Raw genomic sequence first — 22,934 nt, 5'->3', positions numbered from 1 at the left:
AATTCAAGATTCAACAAAGTGCAAGTAAAACAACAACAAAAATGCAAACAAAACAAAAAATTATTGATTGCATCTTCAAGGCATGCATGTGGGAAGAAAGTTACACGTACAACAGTGATTGGAAGACTGTCATCCTTGCTTAATTTCAACTTAACCACAGTCATGGTGAGATCCTCAAAACTGTAGGTCTTGGATTGCTCAGAAATGTTCATATTTATAATGTTGTTTATGGCTTTCCTCTCCACTCTGCAGAGTAGTGGGATAAACATGAAACCAAATCCAAAAGTCATCATGTATTCATTCACCCTCATATTATTACAAACATGCCAAATTACATTATTTCTTCCGTGGAACACAAAAGGAGGTGTTAGGCAATATGTATCAGTTACCATTCACTTTGATGGCATCTTTTTTCCATACAATTAAAGTGAATGGTGACTAAGATTCTGTCTAACATTTTATTTTGTGTGCCATGGAATAAAGAAAGTCATACAGGTTTAAAACAACAAGAGGAGGAAAATAGTGGTTGTGTTTGTACTTACGTCATGTAGTAATCCACTATTTCAGACTCATCAAACACAACTTTGCACATTCTTTTCACATTTAGAATGTTTGTCAGATCTTTTGGAACATTCATCTGACTTTGTTTCCATTCCATTAAGTTGGTAATGTTTTGAAGCAAGCATGGTACCACAATACAATATGACAATATTGTCACATGTTCTGTAATAGATGGGGGGGGGGGGGGGGGGGGGGTATATTGATATTACTTTTTACTCCTTACAATTTTATTTAAACTTGAAAAGTACTCATTACATTTTTGTAGATAATTTTCTTTTCTCTTACTGGATTGAAGCCGCCTTTTTACTGTATCTGACAAAGGACAGATGAATTTCAGATCTGATTTGAGCTTCAGATACATTGAAATATTTGTGCGACTAGACCGTATGTGACCGCCCGACAAAGTGAGAAACACTGACAGTTTTTTCTAAACACCTGCTATATCTACGGATTGGAAAGTTATGAAGTCAAAAATCATCATTCATGTTGCAAATATATATATATATATAAAAACAAAAGTCTTTTGTAATTAAATGTGTACATGTCATTTATTTCTACACTTGCCTTCATATTTAAATCATATCTTTGAATTTCTATTCCCTATTTGCTGAATTATTATTATTATTATTGTTGTTGTTGTTGTTAGGTAACTATTAATTATAATAATAAATACAAAATGAGCAATGTTAATGATGATAATAATGATACTAAAAATATTGGAATCTGAGTAAATGTTAATTATGAATTTTATTGAATCCATCCATCTGCTCAACAGCAAGGTTTGGTAGCAAACCTCAGAAAACAATTCACAAAACTAACAACATTACTAACTTTCTTCAAAGCTCCATTTGATTTAGTTTGTTTGTTTGTTTGTTTTGTTTTAAGGGGTTGGGTGCTCTTTGTGTGACTGTGGCAACGTTTTTGCAAAATAAAATTATGTGGATCATTACAGGTCTCAGGGCAGTTCCAAAGTGAAATGTCCACTGTGTGGCGCTAAAAGCAAGAGAAATGTTCTCCCGAACAGATGAGATTTTTAAGGTTAATGTTCTATTGAGATTTAAATCAACAAAACTGACTTTCCTACCCTAAACATTAAACCTAAACCTAACCAATAGTTTCATAAAAAGCAAATGTGAGATAAAAACACTATTTATGACACTTTGGGCTCACATACGGACTCGCGTGCACTTCAGGACTTGTACCCCAGTCCTTTGTATCACTTAAGCAACACTCTATCAGTTGAGCTACCACACAGTTTGATCACACTTGAACATGCTTGTAAATGTAGTTAGTTATGTAATGCAAACTTTAAAATTAGTCATGCGCTATAGTGAAAGTGTTTAGATGTCATAAGATAGCATTGTGTGAGGAACAGAGTGAAAAGTAAGTGTTTATGAACTGATAATCTGCCGTTCCCTATCTGTCACTCACTCGACGTTGTGTCGATATAGTGACACTAGGGGTCACTTTGGGAGCCCCAAACACTCTCCTTTTTTTAAAAAAGGCCAATGGGAATTGGCAAGTGGAATTTGCATGCCACTCCTCCAGACATATGGGTATAAAAGGAGCTGGTATGCAACCACTCATTCAGATTTTCTCTTCAGAGCCGAGCAGTTGTATTCAGTGCACTGAATTCAATTTCCCTCCAAAAACGCACCTCAAAACTGCTGGACTCATTGCGAGAACATGACCATGGCAACGTTGCGATCACAGCTTGCATTCCCCAGCACTCTTGCTTGCCCCGGCTGGGCGCTCGGACGAGACCGCCGGCTCCTCTCAGGGCGAGTGCGACCTCTTGTTTGGAGCCCGGGAAGACGATGAGTTATCGAGCGCAGCATCGGAGAGCGGGCTCGTCCAGTCTGACACAGAGGCTTCGACTGGGCTTCCTCCTTCGGGAATGGTTACCCAGTCTCAGGCTGATGTGGAAATTACAGAAATGCTTTCCCGGGTGGCTGCAAGCATCGGGCTAGAGTGGAACCCTCCACTCTCCCCTGAACCCTCGTGGCTCGACGATTGGTTCCTAGGCTCAGGGTGCCACCCATGGCCATGCCCCACCCCCGTTCCTTTCTTTCTGGAAGTATATGAGTTGCTGACAAGGTTGTAGGAGGCACCTTTTACTGCCCGGTCCTGGTCTTTCAGCTCCCCCGATCTCACTACCCTCGATGATCGAGCGGCCAGGGGGTATTCGGTAATCCCCCAGGTGAATAAGGTGCTCGTGGTGCACTTGTGTCCGCAGAGCACCGCCACCTGGCGCCCAAAGCTCCCATCCAGGGCCTGTAGGTTTACGTCTTCCCTGATGACCAGGGCCTACGGTGCCACTGGTCAAGCCACCTCCACCCTGCACGCCATGGCTCTCCTGCAAGTATACCAAGCCAAGGCACTAAAAGAGCTGCACGAGGGTAGTTCTGACCCAGGACTGATGCAGGAACTGCGCTCGGCAACCGACCTTACTCTCCGGGCGACGAAGGTCACGGCACGGTCTCTCAGGTGGGCGATGTCCACCCTGGTGGTCCAGGAGCGCCACCTTTGGCTTAACTTGGTTGAGATGCGAGAGGCTGACGAGACACGGTTCCTTGACGCCCCCATCTCCCAGGTTGGCCTGTTCGGTGACACCATTGAGGACTTTGCCCAGCAGTTCTCAGCAGTGAAGAAGCAGACAGAGGCCATACAACACATCCTGCCCCGGTGCAGCTCAAGATCCCACACCCCGTCTGCTCGTCGCCAAAGGCATCCTCTTGCAGCAACAACACTGGCTCCACTGTAGCCCCGGCGTGGAGCCCAACGTAGGAAGCAGACACCACCCGTCACACAGCCGGCTGCTAAGAACCCAAGGAAGGCTTCGAAACGCCCCTGAGATGGGCGACCCAGGGGCGAGGAGACCTGCTTCTCTGGAGCTGGTGAACAGACCACTCCATCCCCTGGTGGAGGGCCGGGAGGAGAATCTTTTGTTTAATTTTTTGCCGCATGCACAGGAGGCTGCAGTACCCAAAAGTTTGGTTTTCTTATTTCCTGGGTCACATGTTCGGTGCGCACAGCCATCATCACGACCACCGTCCACCATCCCATTTTTGCAGGTATGGCACTCCAGCAGCAGACCCCCCACCCCTGTGTGCCCAGCTGTGGCACAAACATGCCCACACGGGATTGGTTCCGGTGGACTACGGGGACGAGATTCCTCCTCCCCCCTCCTCAGCTAATCTTATGGTGGGTGGCAGGAACCAGGTAAGTGCTTCGATGTCCCTGGACTCAGCACGGCCATGGGGCTTGAGTCCCCTTGACGTGGGACCTCGAGCTCCGCCCCGTCGCAAGGCCCCACCCGCCGGTTCATCTGACGTGATCATTCCCTTGGTCCCCCTCGCCTGGAGTTTGGGCGCATGGCTCGCGCTTTCCAACATGTTGCGATGCCTGAAGGCTATGCGATTCAGTTCGCCAGGCCCCCGCCCGGGTTCAGTGGCGTCCACTTCACCTCGGTGAAGGGTGAGAACGCCGCTACCTTGCTTGCGGAGATTGCAACCCTTCTGCACAAGGGCGCAATAGAGCCAGTCCCTCCTCTTACTTCATCGTACCGAAGAAAAGTGGTGGGTTGCGACCAATCCTGGACTTGCGAGTACTGAATCGGGCTTTGTACAGACTCCCGTTCAAGATGCTGAAACAAACAAACAAACAAAAAAAACATTCTAGCGAGCATCCGGCATCAAGATTGGTTCACGGCGGTAGACCTGAAGGATGCGTACTTCCACGTCTCGGTCTTACCTCGACACAGAACCTTCCTGCGGTTTGCTTTCGAAGGCCAGGCGTACCAGTACAAGGTCCTCCCCTTCGGCCTGTCCTTGTCCCCTCGCGTCTTCACGAAGGTTGCAGAGGCAGCCCTTGCCCCGCTAAGGGAAGTGGGCATCTGCATCCTCAACTATCTCAACAACTGGCTAATCCTAGTTCACTCTTGAGAGTGGCTGTGCACACACAGGGACCTCGTGCTCCGGCACCTCAGCCGACTGGGGCTTTGGGTCAACTGGGAAAAGAGCAAGCTCTCCCCAGTTCAGAGCATCTCTTTTCTCGGTTTGGAGTTGGACTCAGTCTCGATGATGGCACACCTTACGAACGAGCGTGCACAGTCAGTGCTTAACTGTCTGAAGGCATTCAGATAGAGGACAGTGGTTCCAGGAAACTTTTTCAGAGGCTCCTGGGGCATATGGCATCCTCAATGGTGGCCACACAGCTTGGGTTGATTCATATGAGACTGTTTCATCACGGGCTTCAGATTCGAGTCCCAAGATGGGCATGGCGCCACGGGACACATCGCGTGGTCATCACGCTGATCTGTTGCCGCCTCTTCAGTCCTTGGACTGACCTTGCATTTCTATGGGTAGGGGTTCCCCTAGAGCAGGTCTCCAGGCGTGTCGTGGTTACAACAGACACCTCCAAGATGGGCTGGAGTGCCAAATGCAATGGGCACATCAACTTCCTAGAGTTGTTGGCAGTACTCTTGCCCTGCGGAGGTTCTGGCCATTGATCCAGGGCAAGCACATGTTGGTCCAGATGGACAACACAGCGACGGTAGTGTACGTCAACCATCAAGGCGGTCTATGCTTGATGACTGCCCTCCAGACTGTGCTCACTTACATCAAGAGGGTAGGGGACCTGCAGGCGTTCTCTGTCAGTGAATCGTGCCTGGAGTTTGGTCCAGGTTACTCTCATGTGATCCTGAGACCCCGACCGGGCTATGTGCCCAAGGTTCCCACAACCCCTTTTAGGGATCTGGTGGTGAACGTTCGACGCTCATAAGAGCATTGGGGGTGGTTACGTGATGGCCTGGTGCACTGGCTAAGAGGCATACAGCGGTCTACCCGTCACGCTCCGCCGGTTCACGTAACACAGTTTAGATAGTTGTGGCGTTTTGAAAAGGGACCCCTAGTGTCACTGCATCGACACAACGTCGAGTGAGTGACAAATTGGGAACATTGGCCTTTTTAAAAAAAAAGCAGAGGTGTTTGGGGCTCCCAAGAGTGACCCCTAGTGTCACTACATCGACACAACGTCTCGTTACCTCCATCAGGGAATGGAGGTTACGAAAGTAACCATGATGTTTTACTTGTGATTTGAGTAGGCCACATAAAAATAATTTAGCAAAAATGTAGTTATTGTAACATGATTCTTTGACCAGGTTGCGAATGCCACTGGGGAGAAAGATGACAGTCGTTGAAGACAGTAAAAAGGCGACTTAACAAACCAATCAAATTTAACAACATCCTCTCTCACACAGTCTCCTCTCTTGATTTCACTGTAGCTAGGAAAAAGTTACTTTTTTACTTTTTTAATACTTATGTACAATTTAATGTGAATACTTTTTTACTTTCACTCAAGTATGTTTTTGGCTAGATACAGGTGCATCTCAATAAATTAGAATGTCGTGGAAAAGTTCATTTATTTCAGTAATTCAACTCAAATTGTGAAACTTGTGTATTAAATAAATTCAATGCACACAGACTGAAGTAGTTTAAGTCTTTGGTTCTTTTAATTGTGATGATTTTGGCTCACATTTAACAAAAACCCACCAATTCACTATCTCAAAAAATTAGAATATGGTGACATGCCAATCAGCTAATCAACTCAAAACACCTGCAAAGGTTTCCTGAGCCTTCAAAATGGTCTCTCAGTTTGGTTCACTAGGCTGCACAATCATGGGGAAGACTGCTGATCTGACAGTTGTCCAGAAGACAATCATTGACACCCTTCACAAGGAGGGTAAGCCACAAACATTCATTGCCAAAGAAGCTGGCTGTTCACAGAGTGCTGTATACAAGCATGTTAACAGAAAGTTGAGTGGAAGGAAAAAGTGTGGAAGAAAAAGATGCACAACCAACCGAGAGAACCGCAGCCTTATGAGGATTGTCAAGCAAAATCGATTCAAGAATTTGGGTGAACTTCACAAGGAATGGACTGAGGCTGGGGTCAAGGCATCAAGAGCCACCACACACAGACATGTCAAGGAATTTGGCTACAGTTGTCGTATTCCTCTTGTTAAGCCACTCCTGAACCAAAGACAACGTCAGAGGCGTCTTACCTGGGCTAAGGAGAAGAAGAACTGGACTGTTGCCCAGTGTTCCAAAGTCCTCTTTTCAGATGAGAGCAAGTTTTGTATTTCATTTGGAAACCAAGGTCCTAGAGTCTGGAGGAAGGGTGGAGAAGCTCATAGCCCAAGTTGCTTGAAGTCCAGTGTTAAGTTTCCACAGTCTGTGATGATTTGGGGTGCAATGTCATCTGCTGGTGTTGGTCCATTGTGTTTTTTGAAAACCAAAGTCACTGCACCCGTTTACCAAGAAATTTTGGAGCACTTCATGCTTCCTTCTGCTGACCAGCTTTTTAAAGATGCTGATTTCATTTTCCAGCAGGATTTGGCACCTGCCCACACTGCCAAAAGCACCAAAAGTTGGTTAAATGACCATGGTCTTGGTGTGCTTGACTGGCCAGCAAACTCACCAGACCAGAACCCCATAGAGAATATATGGGGTATTGTCAAGAGGAAAATGAGAAACAAGAGACCAAAAAATGCAGATGAGCTGAAGGCCACTGTCAAAGAAACCTGGGCTTCCATACCACCTCAGCAGTGCCACAAACTGATCACCTCCATGCCACGCCGAATTGAGGCAGTAATTAAAGCAAAATGAGCCCCTGCCAAGTATTGAGTACATATACAGTAAATTAACATACTTTCCAGAAGGCCAACAATTCACTAAAAATGTTTTTTTTTATTGGTCTTATGATGTATTCTAATTTTTTGAGATAGTGAATTGGTGGGTTTTTGTTAAATGTGAGCCAAAATCATCACAATTAAAAGAACCAAAGACTTAAACTACTTCAGTCTGTGTGCATTGAATTTATTTAATACACAAGTTTCACAATTTGAGTTGAATTACTGAAATAAATGAACTTTTCCACGACATTCTAATTTATTGAGATGCACCTGTACTTGGACTTTTGAGTAAAATTTTCACTCAGTATCCATTTCACTTAAGGATAATTTCTGAGTACGTTTTACAACCCTGTACAGTTGCATGTAGACATCATCACTTCACAACTTGTGAGCTTATGATTAGTCTGTCTTGAAAGGTTTACACGCTATTGTTAAAAATAAATTTTTCGATGGAGACAATGAATGGGATTTTTACTTTCAGAACTATAATTTTGTGCTCTGTTGTGTTACTAGGTTATATGAAGAAAAAATAATTGTGAGACAAGGTCTTTCTTACTTATGTGGAAGTCAATTCTGAATGCATCCTCCATATTCACACATATGGTAAAATTTTCTGGTGTGGTAAAGTTTGTGCTATTAAAGAAATTGTAAAAGGAACACTCAATATAACATGAATAACTGTTCATATTGCAGAATAAATTTCCCACGGTGTCTCTGACAGTGATGTTCAGTGATGTATGTGAGATGATCAGCTCCATTTCAGTGTTGTTTAGCATTGTTAAAGTTCCTTGATAAAAAGAGAAAACTGATTTAGTGAAAATGTAATGTGTTGAAAAAGACCATTTTACAGTTTATATTATAAAGGCTAATATGCATGTGTCATCAAAAATTTTTTTATTTCATGTGCAGGTTGTTGGGAACTTTATGCAAATATTTTTCAGATTAGAACAATACACCATTCAGTAGATCTTTGGACTTCGAATGTGCAAGGGGAAAAAACCCTGCAAGCCATCGCTGTCATCCAAAATACATTGTTATAAAACAGTGAAATTAATTTCAATTAAGATAGATTTAAATTTCAGGGTGAGGGATCCAATCATTAATAACCTCTTTGTGCTTTGTTTGTTGTAGTTAAACTGGCAAATTAAATGTATTTAATGTACGTTAATGTAACACCATCTTACTAGTAATAAATACGTGTTTTTTTAAATAGTTACCATTGCCACTACAGGTTTCTTCACTATTCATGCCTTGGATCATGATCAGAAGTAGAAGGAGTCTCATATCTTCAACTCTGTGGAACAACCTCTGTTTTTTTTGTGAGAATGGTGAGAATGTCTGAGAATGCAGACATTTCCAAATTACACTAGACAAACTGTGGGAAAACCAAGGAAAGCCCAGGGCTGGTTGTCACACTTTTTACTCCAGTGAATATTTCCCAAGGTGGGGTTATTTTTGAAAGTCAATTTCTTGACACATACCTTAAAGTCTAAACAACAAAATAAATTTGTAATAGTTTTTTTGGAGCTAACATTATTTTGCAATAACATTCAACAGCATTATAGTCCAGGAACAATGATACAGTTCATTTATCACATGTTGAACTTTTGGAGCCTTATTAGGCTTTTCAGAAAAAAATGAAATGGAAAAACAATTATGAATCACAAAACAATTTGTGAAAAGCAAAAATGGTTGTCAACACAAAAATATCAAACTACTGCTTTGGTCAACAGAAATTCTAATTAATAAATTGAATTAAATCACAACATTTAAAACCCATGTGACAACTTGCCCCAATATAAATGTGACAACCTGTTCATCTGGACATGCATGAAAAACATCCTTGTCCTAAGTTGACACACAGTTGAACTTTAAAGTTAAAATCTACTTACATTATATAACTGAAACTTGTCTGAATGATTACAAGTGTGGTTTTATTGTGTTTTCTTGTTTATACAACAGCTACTACAAAATCTTAATATATATATATATATATATATATATATATATATATATATATATATATATATATATATATACTGTATATATAATATATTTTGGAATTTTATTTTGTAGGATAGAATTCACAAAAAGTATCTAATTTAAGATTTCTTTTAAGTTTCTAACTAAGTGTTTGAAGCCAACATACAAAGCTACGGCATGAGAAAACAAGCATTTTCTGTATATAATTAGAATTTAGTGTGACAACAAGCCCCAGTCTTCCCAGTGTGATCAGATCTTTATCATATATTAGCATCATGTACTTTCCTTTCAATGGCTTGAATATATATATATATATATATATATATATATATATATATATATATATATATATATATATATATATATATATAAAAACTCTCTAACATCAAATATATATATTTATGCTTCTCTAAAATGTTTTATTTTTTTTTACTCACCATCCTGTTTTCCATTCAGGTTGTTGTGGGATCTCTGTGTGGCAAGTTTCTAATTCAGATGCCGATCATCCCAGTGACATATTATGTGGTTAGAAGTCGCTGAACTGAACTAATGTCAAAACATAATGGCAAGCCTTGTCATCGCATTTGGTTTTATGGCAATCATTAACATATAGGTGATTATGTCATTTTCTTGTCAGTGACTCTCTATGAGCAGTTACCATCAAAGAACTGAACAAACAAGACTCTCCAGAGACAACAACCTTTATTTAAAATAAACATTTATTATGCTTCCAAAGTGTATACATTTAAATTCAAATGCAACATAAATTCTTGTGTAAAACCGACACACAGATATAAGGACAGACAAAAAAGTTTTAGTAGCATTGCAAATCAAATCATACCTCTATTTACAGGAAAATGGGAAGTTGACACATTATATGTCCATGAGTCATATATATATATATATATATATATATATATATATATATATATATATATATATATATATATATATTCTGTATCTATATATTCAGATTTTAGTTTCGTTTCTATGAATGTATGAAGGAAAATTTATATTCAAGGTTATTCCATTTTTAATCAAATTTGTTCCATCACTATTTAACTTTGAATGGTCCTGTGGTGTTACAAAATAATTTTAAAAGTATCAATATTCCAAATAATAAAATAATTTATGCAAAATAATTATAAAAAAATAATGAATAATATTGATAAAAGAAAATAATGCAAAAAATGTCACACAGAAGGACGTCAACTTTACAAAGTATTTCACGCCAACTACCCCTTTACTTAATTCAACTAAAATCAACTAAGTGTTTAATATTGACTGATTTCCTGAAAACATCTTTAGTCTTTCCGGGAAAGCATGCATATGAGCAAGCCTGAGCATCTTTCACCCCACTAGTTAGATAAAATGTCTTGCATGTCATTTGCTGCTGGTTTGTGTGGTAGAGATGGTAGAGTTAGTTGTTAGTTGTGTAGTGTCATCCCTGGTCTGGCATTTGGATATGCAAAACCAGAGAAAAATGAAGAATCCTGAAAGAAATATAAAGTATACACCGATCAGCCACAACATTAAAACCACCTGCCTAATATTGTTTAGGTCCCCCTCGTGCCGCCAAAACAGCGCCAACCCGCATCTCAGAATAGCATTCTGAGGTGCTGTTCTTCTCACCACAGTTGTACAGAGTGGTTATCTGAGTTACCGTAGACTTTGTCAGTTCGAACCAGTCTGGCCATTCTCTGTTGACCTCTCTCATCAACAATGCATTTCCATCCACAGAACTGCCCCTCACTGGATGATATTTGGCACCATTCTGAGTAAATTCTAGAGACTGTTGTGTGTGAAAATCCCAGGAGATCAGCAGTTACGGAAATACTCAAACCAGCCCGTCTGGCACCAATAGTCGTCCATGAGATTATCTAATCAGCCAATCGTGTGGCAGCAGTGCAGTGCATAAAATCATCAGATACGGGTCAGGAGCTTCAGTTAATGTTCACATCAACCATCAGAATGGAGAAAAAAAAAATGTGATCTCAGTGATTTGGACCGTGGTATGAGTATTTCTGTAAATGCTGATCTCCTAGGATTTTCACACAAAACAGTCTCTAGAATGTACTCCAGATGGTGCCACCTATTTCAGTGATATCTGACAGTTAATAAGGACGATTTCTGCATGTCATTTAATTAAAAAAAATCACATAAAGCATCTTTAAGTCTACCTTGGACAGATGAATGAACTCAATTGAAAAAAAGATCGCTGTGGAAAGTAGATCAATGATAGGCTAATGCTCAATAATATGGAAATAAATCAAACAATAATAAATTTAACTTGACACAGCTTCCTAAAAATACAGTGTTTATGTCTGACTCTGAAAACCAGTGAGACGCAACAACAGATGTAATGCAAGAATGCGTCCAGTGAGAACATCTCTTAAAGGTGCTGTAAGCGATTTTAGCCAATCTGGATCTGCCACCAGACTTAGCCGTTGATTAGCCACACCCCCTCTTTCCAAAAAACTGCATTTCAAAGACACATGCACACACACACAGACACACTTGGAGACCTTTGTATTAGAGTAGATGGAGGGAGGGGGGTCCCCCTGAGCATTTCACGGGAGCAGGACACAATACCTTCACTTATACAAGTATATAGGCTGCCCTACGAACGCACACAGTTCACTGTCGAACCTACCAGTTGATGGGGGCTTCTGTTGAGTCTTAGGGCCAAAACTCTGTGCAAGTACGTGAATGCAAATGCAAATGCAAATGCATCTTGCAACGCAAGCTCGATTTTATGCATCGCTGTGTTCTGAAATGTTTCAAATCGCAGTTCATAACTCAATGCAACTAGGTGTTACATTCTCAAGGTCGACACAAGTGGTGCTATAGGAAGATTAGTGTGAACTGTCTGCTTTTAGGAGGTAACTCTGAGTTCTGTTCCCGCCACCGCAATGCAAGACTGCACGTTAAGCATGTTCAACTGGACCAAGCATTAGCAATCCGGTTGCCGAGTGCTTGCATCTGCGTTCACATACTTTCGTAAAGTATGTTTCGGCCTTTAACGGTGTCGTTTAGGTGGCCTAATACTATTTCCTTACACGGTTGCCGAAACTCTTAAAATACAAAATATAATTTCTTAAAAATATAATTATATAATTTTATTTTCTAAAACTATTTCTAGAAGTAAGGAGGACATGTCCCCCCACCCCCAGGTTATAATGGTTGCTGCAGCCCTGGCTTTGTTACTTCAATGAAAAGTCATTTTTAATTATTGAAAATGTAAATAAATGGCTATATCATATCAAGATATCATTTGTACATACACAAATGGAATGACATACAGTACGTTTATAAAATCAGGGAAATGAAAACAGAATTGACAGATAAAAATAGACCATTTAAATATAATTGTTTTGTTGTAAGTTTTACTACTGTGATATAAAATGATTATACTGTATGTAGTGCAATTACTGATTGGGATAAAAAAAAAAAAACAATAACTAAAAGGCAAGTGCAAAGATGTACAATTTACAGTATTTTGAAGGGTTAAAATTACACAAAATAACAAGGGGTTCTTCAAGTAAATCATTTAGGTCAAAGGGGTTCAGCTGATAAAAATGATGAGGAACTCCTGGGATAAACAAATGATCTGATTGCATCCAGCGGGCATCTGATGTGACATTTCATGGCACCTATTTCAGTGATATCTGACAGTTAATAAGGACGATTTCTGCATGTCATTTAATAAATTAAAAAAAAAAAAAAAACCCTTACAGCATCTTTAAGTCTACCTTGGACAGATTAATGAACTCAATTGTAAAAAAGGATCGCTGTGAAAAGTAGATCAATGATAGGCTTATGTTCAATAATGAACATAATGGAAATAGACCAAACAATAATAGATTGTCAGGCATGTGACTTAATATTCAATGTAACTAACTACTTTACATTTGCCATTTGGCAATATGGTATAATGTTTATATGGTTTGGGAACTTTGAAATATGAGACCTATATATAAATATATATAAATTGTTCTATAAAATAATTGAATTTCTCAAATGCTTTATTAAGTACAGTATACAGTATATTAAACAGTGTGTGTCTTTATATTTAGATTTGCACTAGTGTTCTCTCACCATGAAGTGAATTGAAGAGACAGAAGAGGTAAATGCCTGCTATGCTGACACTGCCAAGGGAGAAGAACACCAGACCCCAGTTGATGCCCAACAGACAGGTAATGCCAAGCATTGTGCAGATGTCTTTCTTCGCTCTGTGTTTCTGTGTGTATGCTTGATGATTTGAACCCATTGAGAGGATCCGCCACAAGGCAGTCAGCCACATAGTTATGTTAAACAAAAACACTAGGCCAAAAAAGCTAATTGTTGTCACAATCTTTATCTTCTCATTAGATATATAACACCTATGAGCAGAAAAACAGGGGAGAAAGAAAGAAATCAAACTAAGAATTAATATACTGATAAAATCCATTTTAAATATGCATGGTACAAACACTAATATTTTTATGACACATTAACCACTGACTTGTCAAGAACTATTCAAATGATTTGATATTGATCAAATGCAAATTGTAAAAGGAAACATTTGAATGAATTTGCCTATTATAACAATAGTACCATACTGTAGGTCACATTAGCTCTTAATCAGTCTTTCAAAGGAAACTTCAGAAAGTCTTTTAACAGTGTTTTGAGAGTTACATTAAATAAATGCTGGGAATTAAATATATCTTCTAGTATTTAAAGGACAGAGAATACAGATATATAACTGCACTTGTTCACGATAGCTTACATATGGATGGAGGAAGCATTCACATCTGTAGATGTCAGAGTCACACGGTCATATGCTTTTCTGTCAATGCTGAGTATCAGTGCAATGACCACAGCAGGGAAACCTGAGGAAGATATGACCATACTAAGAATTTGTGATAATTTTTTAATTCAACAATGAAATAATACACTTCTCATTGAGAGCAAGCTCAATAAATGACATCCAAATGGTGCATATAGGAAAAAACTAAGATCTAGTGAAATAAACTAATAAAATAAGTATATCTGCTCTCAAAGAACTCACCCCATCCCACAAGACTTAGTTTAAGCAGGTATCTCTTGATGTAGATGTTGAAGACTCGCACCAGAAGCAGGTACAGGTGAACACCCTCGATGGCTGTCCAGGTGAAGGTGGCCAAGATAGAGTAGTGAAGCAGAATTGCAATGCACACACATGATTCATAGGAAGATAATCTTGCAACTAAGTCATTCAGAAGAAAGTGCACATTCAGCAGAATGAGGGCCAAAGCAAGACTGATGTGCACTTCCTGAGACTTGTCTGAAAAAGCACGTCTGATGGAAGAAAAGAGGAGAAACACTAATAAACACCCTAATAAACGATGCTTGTTGACATTAAACCAGATAATATTTAAATTTATAATAAGGCAGATGTTTGTGGAATTTTAGATTGAGGTTTTATATGTAAGAAGTTTTGAGAAGTCGTCAATAAAACCCCTGTATATATATATATATATATATATATATATATATATATATATATATATATATATATATATAAACATGATTCTATAACGTTAATATGTTGTTTGCAAAAAAAATAAATAACAATAATAATAATAATAATAATAATAATAATAATTATTATACTTTCAATGTACTGAAACCAAAATGTATAATTAATATATACATTTTCAATTAAACTTTTCAATTAAAATCTATCTGTTATCATAAGAAAAGAAAATGAAACTGGAATAATGTCAAATTTGGTCTCAGTAATTTGTTCCTCATTAAAAAGTTTAACCTCTAAAGACATGAATTTTAATTTTGCAATGTATGTAGGAAATCATGAGCACTAATATTAAATTGAAGACTCCAGTCATATCAGTAACCTTATAAAAGCTGTTTTATTCTACATGGAGAGGGTCCGCACATGGGGGCTGCCATGTTAGAATCACATGACCATCCGAATACTACTTGCTTAATCTCAGTAACCGTCCTGTTATTTGACACTTTCACTCATTGATTAAAGTAATCATGGCTGACTGTGAATACTAAATTTCTACAGTGGCATCTGAAACTGAAAACTATTGATTTTAAATGATGCTGCATCCAAGCCACTAGGTGTCAGTGTAAGTCTAAGATAACACAAAGACAAAAGTTACAGAGTGCACTTTAAGTTTGTCACTTGTTTGCTAGAACAATTCTTCACAAATTTAAATGTTTTATTTCACTTAATAATCATTTCCAGCTCGGTCAGCCTGTCGGCTGTTAAGAAATTAGAATCAGAACAAGCGACACTCGATTCGCAAATAAACCACTCTTTTTTAGTAAGTTCTTTTCAATGAACTGTTCAAAATGGGTTAGCAAAACAGTCTGAATCTGTTCACTATTCAGTTCGAATCATTCAGACAGCTCATTCATGCACTGAATCATTTGGAGCAGTTTCTCATTAAAACTGTGACAGGATAGTTAGAACACAGTGAACAAACAACGATGGATAAAATTGAATATTTATAAATGGTTTTATATATTTATAATTGTAATATTTTACAACACAAGACAATACCCTGACAGACCTTAAAGGAATAGATTACCCAAAAAATTACCCATTTACTCGCCCTCATGCCATCCTAAACGTGCATGACTTTCTTTCTTCTACTGAACACAAACAAAGATTTTTAGAAGAATATCTCAGCTCTATAGGTCCATACAATACAAGTTAACAGGGTGCAAAACTTTGAAGTTTAAAAAAGCACATAAAGGCAGCGTAAAAGTAATCCATTTGACTCCAGTGGTTTAATCCATGTCTTCAGAAGCGATACGATAGGTGTGGGTGAGAAACAGATATTTAAGTCCTTTTTACTATAAATTCTCCTCCCTGCCCAGTAGGTGGCGATATGCATGAAGAATGTGAATTGCCAAAAATCAAAAAAGAAGAACACTTAGGAGAGAAGAGCACTTAGAAGAGTTGTTTGAAAGTAGAGATTTATAGTAAAAAAAAAAAAAAAAAGGACTTAAATATTGATCTATTTCTCACCCAAACCTATCATATCTCTTCTGAAGACATGGATTAATCCTGGAGTCATATAGATTACTTTTGTTCTGCCTTTATGTGCTTTTTTTGAGCTTCAAAGAGGGTGAGTAAATCATTTTTGGGTGACCTATTACTTTAACTAAACCTACACTCCCTTACTGAGGTATTAGGTCATGGCGAGCCCATCACAGCTGGCCTACAAATTGATGTTGTGACTACACAGCTCCATAAGTAATCACCGTTTTGTGAAGTACAGGACAACAGCCACAACGAGGAACACCAAAGATATGCTGCATCCAATCAGGCTGATGTAGGTCAGGATCACCATATCCGTTGTAGATGTATTAGGTGATGGTACCTGATCACAAACACAAAGATCAAATTTCTCAACTTAGTTTCTTTTACTACAACAGTAACCTTTAAATGAATCTAATGAAATTTACAACCACTTGCTCTAAAACCATGTAAATAGTTCAATACCATTAACACAGCAAAATAACTGAGGTGATCACACGAACAAACAACTCGGCCCTCGTTTTTCCTATAGTATGTAGTACAACCGTCCGGTATAAATGCTGTTAACAGACAAGTGCCGTATCAATTACATGTCTAACAACAGTTAATGTTTTGAACCAGAAATAAGTAACAGCTCAATAATTATACTTACATGAATTATACTTACATTATTTTATTCTATTTTTATTTTGTAATGATTTTTTATTATTATCTATGTCTTGTTGTTGTATTGTTATACACTGGAAGCTCCTTTCACCAAGACAAATTCCTTGTATGTGTAAGCATACCTTGCAATAAATCTGATTCTGAAGTATTAAAATCAAGATACTGGCAGGATGGCTCTCTGTCCCCCTGTGAGAGAAATCATTTAAGGGGTAAGTTTACCCCAAACATTAAACTTTTGTCATCATGTACATGTCATCATTAACATGTAATTTCAAACCTGAAGACAGTGACGGACAGCCTCAGTCACCACATGATTTCATTGTATGAATTTATTCTTTTATTTTATTTTTTAATGAAAAGAATTTTTATCTCACTCAAAAAATTATAATAATTGTAATATTTATGCATTTCAATCAACTTCCATCAAATTGAATTGAGTAATCTGTTACAAAATGGTTGTATTCATTTAATTTAGTTAAAAATGACACAATTCAATTTGATGGAATTTTGTCATGAAATTGAAAGGTGTAAATCTTAAAAATAGGCTAAAATATATATATTTTAAGTGTTTAAGATTATAATACTAAAATTGCACAATGAAAACTTGAAATTTGTTTACTCACAACGTCACTCAGAGCCATTGAGATGTTCACAGTGTTCTTCAAACCTGAGATAGATTTGTTTCCCACGGTCAACAAAATAATTTGACTGCCAGTTATATTCCATTGCTGTATTTAAAACATGAAAAAAGAACATTATTTGGAACATTCAAACAAAACAACAGCAAATAAAATAGATAGGACATATAGAATAAGTTTATAGTGCTACAGTATAGTGCAAATGAGAAGAAATACATTGGAGATACAAAACAAAAATAGGTCTATCATTGGTGTATACCGAGAAAAGCATAGATGAGTTGATCGTGCAAAAGACTATCGGTTCTGTCTCATTTTCTCTCAGCAACTCCCTAGGCAGGGTGATGTTCAGTGTGCTATTTGGTATCTCAGTTGTGTTCACCTGCCAGAGAAAGATACTGAATCATGACTTTGTATGCCAATATGAGCTGATAAAGCCAGTTTTGTGATATACACTGCCATTAAAAAGTCTGGGGTCACTTTACTGAAATGTTTCCCATAACCTTAAAAACCTTTTGATCTGAAGGCGTATGCTTAAATGTTTGAGATTAGTTTTGTAGACACAAATATAATTGTGCCAACATATTAATTTATTTCATTATTAGTGCATAAAATAATTCAGATGCGGGTCAGGAGCTTCTGTTAATGTTCACATAAACCATCAGAATGGGGAAAAAAGGTGATTTCGGTGATTTTGACCATGGAATGATTGTTGGTGCTAGATGGGCTGGTTTGAGTATTTCTGTAACTGTTGATCTTCTGGGATTTTCACACACAACAGTCTCTAGAATTTACTCAGAATGGTGCCAAAAACAAAAAACATCCAGTGAGTGACAGTTCTGTGGACAGAAATGACTTGTTGATGAGAGAGGTCAACAGAGAATGGCCAGACTGGTTCGAACTGACAAAGTCTACGGTAACTCAGATAACTGTCCTGTATAACTGTGGTGAGAAGAATATAATCGCAGAATGCTATTCTGAGATGCAAGTTGGCGCTGTTTTGGCGGCACGAGGGGGACCTACACAATATAAGGCAGGTGGTTTTAATGTTGTGGCTGATCGATATATTATATTATATATAATGTGATGTCACTCCATATAACAGTGATTAATGACATAGAAACTGTCAAATTAACACATTTTTAAATTTTATAAAGAAAATGTAAGTTTACTGCCCAATGTCAAAAAAGGATACTCCCAACACTTTATGATATTCTGGTTTAAAGTTGTGGCTAAAGGCACTCAGTGTAAGTCTATGGGATTTTTTCACCTGTTTTATCATTCGCCAGGCAAAAGATCATAATTATGACCACTTTTAAAAGTACTAGCATACCACTCCTCAATAAATCACCTGATTTGAGGTATTATTCGTGTCTGTAGCAATAAACTGTGCAGGATCAATTACATGCCAACATTTAATACTTAGGGTTAAGGGTTTGTTCAAATCCATAAAGGGATATTTCACCCCAAAATGATCAGTCTCTCATTTAGATTATTTACTCACCTTGATGCTGTCTCAAACTCTAATGAAAATATTTTGACAGAGATATGTTGTGAGTATATCCATACAGTGCAAGCCAATGGGGTCCAACACTTTTAAGCTCCAAAAAGGACATAAAGGCAGCATAAAGACATCGTAATGTCAAGCTCAATTACACTTCCTCGTGCCAGGCATCAAACACAGGGAAGTGTAATCAAGCTTGAAATCATGATCTGGCCAATGAGACTGCAGATGTCAAGATTATAGTGAAAAATTTGTTGCATTTTTCTGCATTATTTCTGTTTCTCGCCCAAAACTGATCGCTTTAAGAGACAGGGATTAATCCACTCGAGTTGTATGGATTACCTTTATGCTGCCTTAATATCTTTTTTGGAACTTAAACCCCATTGATTTGCATTTTATAGATATACTGTATTCACATCATATATCCATCAAAAGATTTTGTTTGTTCTCTGCAGAAGATAGTAAGTCATACAAGTTTGAGGCGGCATAAGAGTGAGTAAATGAAGATTTATCATTGAGAATTATACATTTTGGGTGAATTATCCCTTTAAGCATGAGCAATAGAGATACTTGCCTTAGCAAGAAAATCCTACCTGTTTTTCATTGGCATAAATATTCAGCCCACTGAAGGACTTGTCAACTATGTGCTGGTAATACACATAACTCCCATTAAGATACGAAACTGACGTATTGCTAGAAATGCTACGCAAACAATTCTCATATTCCAGAAGATAGCTGTTAAAAAAAAGAGGAACACAACAAGACCAAATTATTTTACCATACTCTATAATATAATACACAATTCCTCTGGGAATTGACAGTTAAATAAGTTAAGCAATAGATAAAGACACATTGGACACATACAAAAACTGATACATCATTTCGGTTTAAACTCACATACAAACTTCTTACTTCACCCTCCACATTTCTCTTCATTGAGCTGTTGCAATTAGTTTACTCATTTAGCTTGAGGTCTATTTAATTTTCATATTATGTTAAAAAACCCTCATGCGAGACATGCATCACATTAATAGTTAGTTCAAATAAACCAATCAGACAGATTCTGTGGATTAAGAAGTGGTGTACGAGGACCATTAGAATGAATTTTTGAGTGACTGGTTGGGGTACTTACTGCATAATATTTTCGGATTCACTTTCCAGTGCATCTATGCATGAAATTATTTTGCACTTCCACCCTTTGAAAAACAGTACACAAAAACAAAGACAAAACACAAGGATACACTCAAAAAGACTCTACTGTCAAAGATAAGTAGAGTATGCATCACATTCATTCATCATCGCACATAAGTCACCAGACTTTTCAAAACTATTTTTAACAAAGTCAGACTTTAATGAGTTTTAGAATAAAAAACAAAGATTTGAAAAATCGTACAGATTTTTTTTTATCACTATAACTCCTTTTATTACATTTTAACTTAGTTTTCACCATGAAATTATCCATAGAAGTTGGCATAGCATTAAATCACAAGCTAACAAACAAAGTAGGGAAAGAGTAGGAAAAAAACAAAAAAACATGCAGACATATTACACATGCACCTGGACCTGTTGTTACCTGGACAAGTTGTGCTGGCTTGTGGTGTAGAAAGACACAATATTAGACAAAGCACTGGAAGGTTTTTCATCTTGCTGATTCTAAAATTATTTTTTGTCAGTAAACATAAAACACACATATACATTAATGCACAAAATATGCCATTTACAAAACACAGTGTCCCCAAAATTATAAGGACACTCAAACTTAAAAAGATATGAATGCCTTTACATTAAATATCAAACCAAGTGATGGCATGAACAAACTTTTCAAGTAAAACGTTTTACTAAATCAATTTTGGTATGTTTGAAATGATAAAATAATTAAGTATTTGGACACTTTCAGGTTGTAAAATGTCAGTGGAACATGTTAATGTGATGAAGTACTATACACCTGTTGCTATCCTGACCTATTGTGGTGTTACTGATTTCATACATCCACTAGCTATCGCTTTGGGACCAGTTGGTTTAAATGAATTGCAAAAGTTCAGTTCATTTTGCTATCTAATGCAAAGACATTAATTCATGTTTAAATGTGCCATAAGAGTCCAAAATATTGTCATATATTTCAAAGAAGTTACAATTGGTTGACAGATAGACAAACATTGTACCTACATGACAACTACTTTGTAAACATTTCCTTATAGTGCTTGGTGCCATATTACTCATCTGTGTGCAGTATTTGTTTAATATACATTAAATTGGGTTTAATTTAAAACATATAAATAAAAAAAAATAAAATAAAATAAACTAAAACCATACTCAGCCTATTTTGTCAGTTTTAACAGTTTATAAGAATTACAATAAAAATTATAAACACTCAAGACATTCCTGTACAGAAAACTTTTACATTTGAAATGCAAATGACAAGTCTAGGGTTACATAACACTTTTAATATCACACACTTACCGCTATCAGCATCCGTTTAAGTTCTACATGTGTCTGTATAATGTAAGTAACTTCTTGATTTCAGGCAAGAGGAAGAAACACAACTTCCTTTGACACATTTGAATAAATGAAGCCAGTGGATGAAAAAACCTAACTGTTAATTTGACTAACAAAACTTTGCATTCTAAGAAAACTTATATGAACAAAAAAAAAAAATAAGTATATTAATAAAACTATGAATTCTAACAAAACCTTTGAAAAATTAAATATTAATTTAAAAAATAGAATTTTTATACTGACATATATACACACAGATATTCTGAAATTAATCAAATATCTAGATGAATTCTTTTCACTAACATCATAATCTATTTTGCATTTTATTAGTGGTCTCAGTCATTACTTTTGTATTTTTTTTAATTTACATTTAAATATGGAGCTTGTGATAAAGACATGAATGAAGGCCTATCTTATGGAGCTGATTGTCCTGATACGCAAACTTTGTCTAAAATGTTTATACTAAATGTAACAGTTGACTCAATGCATATGGCACAGGTCTGATGCCTACATCAAATAGTTACGATGGCTTCTCAACTTTCCTGTAGCCTGCAGGGCCCACTTCCTCTCTTTTTCAGCAGCTTTACAGTATGTATCTAAACATGCTGTACATACACCGGTAGTCAAGAGTTTGGAATAATGTACAGATTTTGCGGTTTCGGAAGGAAATTGGTACTTTAACCAAAGTGGCATTCAACGGATCAAAGTATAATCAGGACATTACTGATGGAAGCAAAAAAAAAATAAAATAAATAAATAAAATGAAAAAAGCACCTTCACTACTGTAACGCGCCAGGCGACAAATGAGGCGCTAAATGCAGCTTTAATAAAAATAACCAAAGTAACTCAGAATATAACAAAATTAACAATTGTTACAGAGCATAACAAAACACATGCTAAGACTGACAAACTAACCAGGGGAAACGGCTTAAATACACAAGGGAAAACAAGGAACACCTGGGAAAATAATCAGGGAGAACCAATCATTAGATGAAACAGGAATAAAATAATTTCAAATAAGTCTAAGCACAGACACAGGGAATACATGACAGAGCCCCCCCATTAAGGAGCAGATTCTAGAAAAATAAAATTGTCTAGGGGTGTGGGGGGAAAACAGGCAGTTCAAGGGGGCACAAGGCGAGCAGGGGAAAAAGGCAGGGAGGCTTGAGACCATGGCGGAGCCGGAGGAATGGAGAGCCAGGGCGACACTGCAGGCTCGGAGGACCAAGCTGGAGTCAGAGGTTCTGAGGGCTGAGGTGGAGCGGAGGGCTCGGAAGACCGAGGCAGAACCTGTGGGAGGAAACCGAATCCTTTCTTCTCCTCCTCCGGATGGCCGAAGTTGGCAACACTGGCTCTGGGACG

At 37.7% G+C, this 22,934-nt stretch overlaps 2 protein-coding genes across 6 annotated transcripts in view; both read right to left on the bottom strand.

Moving 5' to 3' along the window:
* Positions 1–9,763, bottom strand: part of LOC127454651 (adhesion G-protein coupled receptor G2-like) — a 39,346-nt gene extending 29,583 nt beyond the window's left edge. For 2 of the 4 annotated variants that reach the window (XR_007899581.1, XM_051722004.1), the window contains exons 1-5: positions 9,673–9,763; positions 8,470–8,590; positions 7,809–8,039; positions 543–723; positions 111–246 (exon numbers count right to left, since the gene is read on the bottom strand). Coding sequence is in view for 3 of the 4 variants with exons in the window: in XM_051722004.1 (XP_051577964.1) it covers positions 111–246; positions 543–723; positions 7,809–8,039; positions 8,470–8,590; positions 9,673–9,687 (684 nt within the window). In the remaining variant the exon portion in view is untranslated. Of the gene's footprint in view, positions 1–110; positions 247–542; positions 724–7,808; positions 8,040–8,469; positions 8,628–9,672 lie in introns of all 4 variants that reach the window. The other 2 variants (XM_051722018.1, XM_051722028.1) reach the window with 2 other exon arrangements.
* A 459-nt stretch (positions 9,764–10,222) lies between these two features.
* On the bottom strand, positions 10,223–21,593 carry LOC127454686 (adhesion G-protein coupled receptor G5-like). Of its 2 annotated transcripts, XM_051722055.1 has the most exons (12): positions 21,537–21,593; positions 20,650–20,729; positions 20,209–20,272; positions 17,835–17,954; positions 17,561–17,665; positions 17,060–17,123; positions 16,737–16,831; positions 16,496–16,614; positions 14,286–14,554; positions 14,004–14,106; positions 13,334–13,617; positions 10,223–10,728 (listed from the first exon to the last, which is right to left on the bottom strand). In XM_051722055.1, the coding sequence occupies exons 4-12, from the start codon at positions 17,844–17,846 to the stop codon at positions 10,619–10,621; spliced, it is 1,161 nt and encodes a 386-aa protein (XP_051578015.1). In that variant the 5' UTR covers positions 17,847–17,954; positions 20,209–20,272; positions 20,650–20,729; positions 21,537–21,593; the 3' UTR covers positions 10,223–10,618. The 2 variants fall into 2 exon arrangements, with proteins under 2 accessions (XP_051578015.1, XP_051578024.1); XM_051722064.1 differs by lacking the exons at positions 20,209–20,272; positions 20,650–20,729; positions 21,537–21,593 and having other exon boundaries at positions 17,835–18,706.
* Positions 21,594–22,934: the final 1,341 nt, after the last annotated feature.

Source organism: Myxocyprinus asiaticus, chromosome 2, assembly GCF_019703515.2.
Source record: "Myxocyprinus asiaticus isolate MX2 ecotype Aquarium Trade chromosome 2, UBuf_Myxa_2, whole genome shotgun sequence".
NCBI classification, from domain to species: Eukaryota; Metazoa; Chordata; class Actinopteri; order Cypriniformes; family Catostomidae; genus Myxocyprinus; species Myxocyprinus asiaticus.
This window is presented reverse-complemented; position numbering and strand designations above follow the sequence as displayed.